Here is a 5,992-nt window from a genome sequence, read left to right as displayed (position 1 = left end):
AAAGAGTGTTTTGAATGCATTTGCAGATGAGAATTTTACTTGCCCTCATCAACTAGCTGCATAAATACTTGCTGTAATAGATAATAATGCTAATGTACACTGCTTTGGTAGAAAAATCATTAAGCACTAGTATTTTAATTCTATATTCTTGCTCTTGCATCTGCAGCTAATGAGTACAAATTACTACCACTAATTACAAATCTTCCAACTACTGAGTGCTTCAGCTGCACTAAGAAACAATATTTCAATAATTACTGTTTTCAAAATCAGGTTAAATGCACAAGATATGATGACAAATAATTATAATTTAAGACTGCAAGAGACTAAATTATTCTGATTGGAAGGAGAGATCCAGCTATAAAGCTTTGAACATTTTTCCATATAAGCTGCCCATGAGCAAACTAGAGAACCCAGATATAAAGGGGCATATAAAACTGCTTGGAATATTATATGAAGCGATGGCAGAGAAGATACTCTTTAAACTTGCAGTCTGAGAAAAGATGGTATTCTGCTAAATACCATGAAGACAAATCTGAAATTGTCAGCAACTTCAACAGCTTAGAGATCTGAAAAGGGAAATACAGATTCTGCTGCCCTGAGATGTGCAAAATGTGGCACATGCTGCAACCAGTGAGAGGGTATCAGTGCTGTGGGAAGAACTCTGGCTCTTATTTGGAGTCACATCCCAACTGACCTTGTGTCAAACGTGGCAGCTGTTGAGAAACACGGAGGCATTACACTTAAGTACCTAAGTGGAAGGAGAGACTACAAGACGTGAATTAGCTCTAGCATTGGCTCAGCAGCAGCAATGACTCATCTGGACAAGTACACCCTGGGTTTGGGTCCTCAATTTCAAGAAGGATGTGGACTAGTTTAAAAGAATCTCAAAGACAATAGCAATGTGATCAAAAGCCTAGAAAACATGACTTACTGAGAAAGATTAAATGAATTAGGCATTCTCTAGCCTAAAAGAAAATAGAATTGAAGGTGGACATAATAACACTCTCAAAGTATATAGTAGATTCCTTCAAAAAAGATGGAAGACTAATCTATTTTCTATGGCTACGGTGAGCAGGAAAAAAAAGTTAATGTACTTAAATTGCAGCAAGAAATACCTGGATTAGTTATGAGCAAAAATACTGCCCCCAACTTCCTACATTTCTTTCACTAATAATACTGAAGCAACAAATTTCTGAGCATTTTTACAGTTTTTAGAAACAGTTAGACAATGTACCAGCAATGACTTAGGTATAGGTGTTGCTGTTTTAAGAATACACTAAGAGTTTTTCTGAGATCCCTTGCAGTCATATGGATCTATGGTAATAAAAACTTATCTCTTGCTATTGTTGATGTATATAAACTCTTGATTTCAAGAAGATCATGTACCTCTGATAGCCAGCTGCTACATTTCAAATATGTTTTTTTTCATCACTGCCCCTCTGGGATGAGCTTCCCATGAACTGCTGCAAGTAATGCATCACACTCCTTCAAAATATTCTTAATGTTTACGAAGCCTCAATAGCACTTCACTTGCTAGTGTGCTAATGCTGTCATCTGAGACATTTGTAGATACTGCCACCTGAATTTGCACTATACAATTGCATCTGCTGTTTCATTAAATGTGTTATGTTTTGACTGTGCATTCTTTGGGGCACGTTTTATGATTTAGTTTTTAATTTGTACTCTTCTAAGTACAATAAAGTCTGCCTCATCTGTGAATGTTAGCTGCCATGGTACTGAAAACAATGACACAGTGTGCTAGCAAACCAACACATCAGGGTGCTTTGGGAATGAACTGAGATTAATTTCTATGAGACTGCCCATGTAGCAGAAAGTGTTTGCAGATGGTTTAGTGTAACTTTTGTCTGGGCTGTTTCCTTAGAAAATCCTGCATCAGCACTGTATGCCAGTGGCTAATACATAGTGGTTCCTAGTCACCCAAAGAAGACATGTTCTTATTTATCTGCCTCTTCTTGAAATGGCTTGTGGATTCAGGACCCCCCCCAAAGACATTCCGTTTCCCCTTCTGTTTAGTCGTTTTTTTTTCTTGCTGGTGGACTGTTCATGGCTACACTCTTCCTTGTTTTTATTTTAATCTTTTTTAAGCCTTTATAACTTATTTGTAATGTTAAGTACCCACCAATGAAATGACATGAACTATAAAGGATCATGGTGACTCTGAAGGTAGGTACTGACTATATTCCAGCTGTCTGGTTTCAACTGGTTACCATCCAGCCTTTACCCTAAAGGGACAAGGCTTCAGCTGGAAAGATTTCCTGTTATTTGTCTTTGGGCACCTTGAAGTTGTCAGATCTACTTTTCATTAAACCAAGATCTCTGTAGATATCACCATATTTCTTTTTCTAAAACTCCTGAGACTACTTATATCTTTGGTGCTCTTCTGCTTAAATTCACAAAGAACACAATTCACAAGAACATCTCAGGCAAATTCACAGTTGCTCCAGTCACTGAAGGGATCAGAGGCACAGTGTTTCTACAGGTGGTGAGAGGTGCTCTTGGAAAATGAACATGGTGCACCCTGGAAATTCACTGACTACTATATAAAATTATGAATTCTGAGGGAAATAAAAGGTAATCATGGCTGACTGAGGCATTTGTGAGCAGAAATATCCAAAGACAGAACACTATGATTAATAGAAAGCTGCAGTAAGGAGTAAGAAAACCTGTTTTGTTCACTTCTACACTTCAGCGAACTGGAAGAAGGAACTGGTTGTGAATTTAGGAGTTAAACAAATCTGAGTAAGGACAGTTCAACAATAGAAGAATTAAAAATACAATTAACAGCAATTAAGCTGGACAAGGAATATGGTCTACATGTTCATACGTAATTCAATAGCAAATGTGTGACATGGAGAAAGCTAAGACTAAATGAACCATAAGCCTGAAATACCTTTAGAACAATAAATAAAAATATTAAAAGCATGTCAGAAAGCCAAATATAAAAGTCTTATATCTATGAATATACAGCAAGATCACTTTATCTAGAAATAGACAAAAGATGCATAACTTCAAAAAGTTACTACTCATCCTGCTTTCAGTGAACTGAAAGCCAAGCAGAACCCATGTATCATTTGAATGCAGTAACTATTCATTTTCCTGTGAAGTACATACAAACTTATAACTGCAAAGCTGACAAACATGGCCAAATATTGAAAGCACAAGTATGCTACCACACATTATACCTACCCACATGGTCTGTATGTAAATACAATGTAACTTTCTTCATCACTCCGTTCAATAAATGTAACACACGTGTACTTTTCCCAGTGCCGCATGGCCTGTTTGAACATGGCGCGCTGGGTGCCTAGAAGAATAATCGTATGAGAGTAAGTAAGAGAGTTTTCTAACTGCATCTTGTTCCTTAAAATCAGATTTCAACTCCAGGAATGTAAGACTGAAAGGAGTCAGTGGATCATGAAGTCCCAGTAGTCCCATGTACTGCCAGACTCCAAATAAAGGGATACTCAGACCATCAGCTCATCATAACATGAGCCTCATAACATGCCTGCAAGGGAACTAATACTACCTGACACACACTAGCAAATGTAAAACCTGCAATAAAAAGCACAGCTATGTTACACCAGAGAAAGACAGCAGAAGACACAGTGTTGCTTATGTGCCTGCATTAGCACAATATTTGCAAAGCAATTTCCTTTACTAAATTATCACGTGAACCACATGGGTGGAGGGATAGCACCTAGCTATCTAGCCAGAAAAATAAATAAAATAAAAAAATATCCTACAAACTTCAAATCTGGACACTAACTTAACCTAATGCCATGAAAAGAGGCTTACTGGTCAAGGCCTTTGATTTTAATAATGCTGTCTTGAACAGGGACCAGTCTACACTTCTTTGCATCAAAATCTTTCAGAATTCAGAAGATTCACCAAAAGGGGAAATTCTTAGGTACAATACTAAGCATATCTAGATATGTTTTTAAAATGAGAAAAATACATTCAGAAACAATAAAAACTGTACTCTAGATGTAGAAGCAGCCAGCCCCCCTCTCACCACAGAACACAAAGTCAGCTAGTATACAGTAGTTCAGATAGTATAGTAATGTAATTTCATTGCCTTAGAAAAGATAAGGCTTAATAACTTAGAAGCAACATCTGAGAATATAGTTTCTGAGCCAGAAATCCACAAAGAATGGTACAATTTGGCATGAATTTGCTACAGAAACGCATCCACCTTGCAGACTTTTGCAAAAATGCATGTAACACCATAGGATAATTTAAACAACAACAAAAAAAAAAAAACAACTTTTTAAAACTTAAAGACAAGAAACCCTCAAAGTTCATCAAAACAGGGAGTTCAAATCATGCCAGGATCCTGAAAATTAAAGGTTACTTCATTCCATCTTGCCCTTTTCTTTTATCTTTAGGCAATGTTTGCCAAGCTTTAGAAAAAGTTAATCTTTCATCATGAAAAAGGCAAAATGTTTAACATTATATGCTTTCATTTATTTTACTATCAGTATTTCAGAAGATGGTAATCCCAAACCAAAGGTCAAATTTGGTATAGTACTATGTAAATCCACAAACTAAAAGTTTGACTGTAGCTGTCAGTTTGAAAGGAATTACTCTGGTTTCTTCACATATATATGCATATAGAGTGACAGCATTTGCAAGTTTCTTTTGGATCCTTTATTTATTATTTATTGTGCACAATAAATATTATGTAATTACATCTCTTTTCCCATCCATCTTTGCTTTTCTCCTTCTCTTTGTTGTTTTAAATTATCTCTTACAGTCACATCAAAATTGATCCATTTACATTTTTCACAGATAACAGAAGTTTCCAAATTTTTCTACAGTTTTCTGCTAAGAATCCTATATACTTTGAACTCAGTCTTGCTTATTGTCATATATATTGCCCGTGTATGCCTATTTAGAAACAAAACTGAAGAATTACAAATCACGTGAGTCAGTTTGAGTGAAATCAGTTTTTCAGAATACACGTCACACCAGTTAAATTAGCTATATTCTTTTCCTAAAACATCCTGCATTTAAAAAAAAAAACAACAACAACAACAAAAAACCAACAGATTTCATTACATTCTCTTACTTAGGCTCTTGCAAACAAATATGTAACAAAAAAACATTAGGCAAGGAAAAGGAGCCTTCACTTTCTAAAACACAGTTATATGTTTTTATCATGTAGCATCTCTTTGGGAACAATCTTCAAGTCTGACTAATATTTTCAGAACAGATGTACTTCAGGCCTGATCCAAAAGAAACTCTTCTATTGACTGCCACAGTATGTGGCAGCAATTTAAAGAAGACATCTTCTCCCCATCCAAAGCACAAAGCTTACCAGTGAAATTTCCACCTATTACATATGGAATGACACCCCCTGGCCATATTCTCTCTGTTCGTGATGTAGCAGCTCTGGGAAAACGGTTTTTCTCATTTTTCCCTGAGAATTTTACAGTAGTTCTTCCTTTAGATGTATTATTTTGCTCAAAGCCTGTAATGATAATTAAAACACTGAATGAGATCACACACACACAAAAAAGAGAACAATTCTTTTCCAGCAGGTCAAAGTCAGATTACTTCTTTATGCCCTTCAAAAGTAGGACATTTCTGTTATGCAAGTCTATCACTAGTTAGTTTTCTGATAAATGCTTGAAATAAAGAGTCTAAATCTTCATGTTTCAAACATAGCTACAGTAACAATTTGCACATATATTTATTAACTTGAAGGCACATTGCATAATTTCATCAACATTTTCACAGTTATTATTTAATTTTTTTAGTCACACTGTTTTTCTACATAAAAAAAGATTTTTCCAGCAAAAGAGGGAAAGACTTTGGACAGACACAAAGTAATCACAAGATTCACTGTCCCTTTCATTTTTATTGCAAGATCTGGAAAAAGCAAGTGCATGACCATCCTTAAAGCACTGGACTGAAAGTCTTAAAGTATTAGATTGGCTTTTATTATTCAGGAATTACAAGGTGGGGGGGG

At 35.8% G+C, this 5,992-nt stretch overlaps 1 protein-coding gene across 1 annotated transcript in view; it reads right to left on the bottom strand.

Moving 5' to 3' along the window:
• TLL1 (tolloid-like 1) overlaps window positions 1-5,992 on the bottom strand; it is a 136,381-nt gene that overhangs the window by 63,624 nt on the left and 66,765 nt on the right. Inside the window, exons 4-5 of the mRNA XM_009995931.1 lie at window positions 5,339-5,491; window positions 3,208-3,325 (exon numbers count right to left, since the gene is read on the bottom strand). Coding sequence (XP_009994233.1) covers window positions 3,208-3,325; window positions 5,339-5,491 — 271 coding nt within the window. The remainder of the gene's footprint in view (window positions 1-3,207; window positions 3,326-5,338; window positions 5,492-5,992) is intronic.

Source organism: Chaetura pelagica, unplaced genomic scaffold (genome assembly GCF_000747805.2).
Source record: "Chaetura pelagica isolate M959 unplaced genomic scaffold, ChaPel_1.0 scaffold142, whole genome shotgun sequence".
Lineage (NCBI taxonomy): Eukaryota > Metazoa > Chordata > Aves > Apodiformes > Apodidae > Chaetura > Chaetura pelagica.
This window is presented reverse-complemented; position numbering and strand designations above follow the sequence as displayed.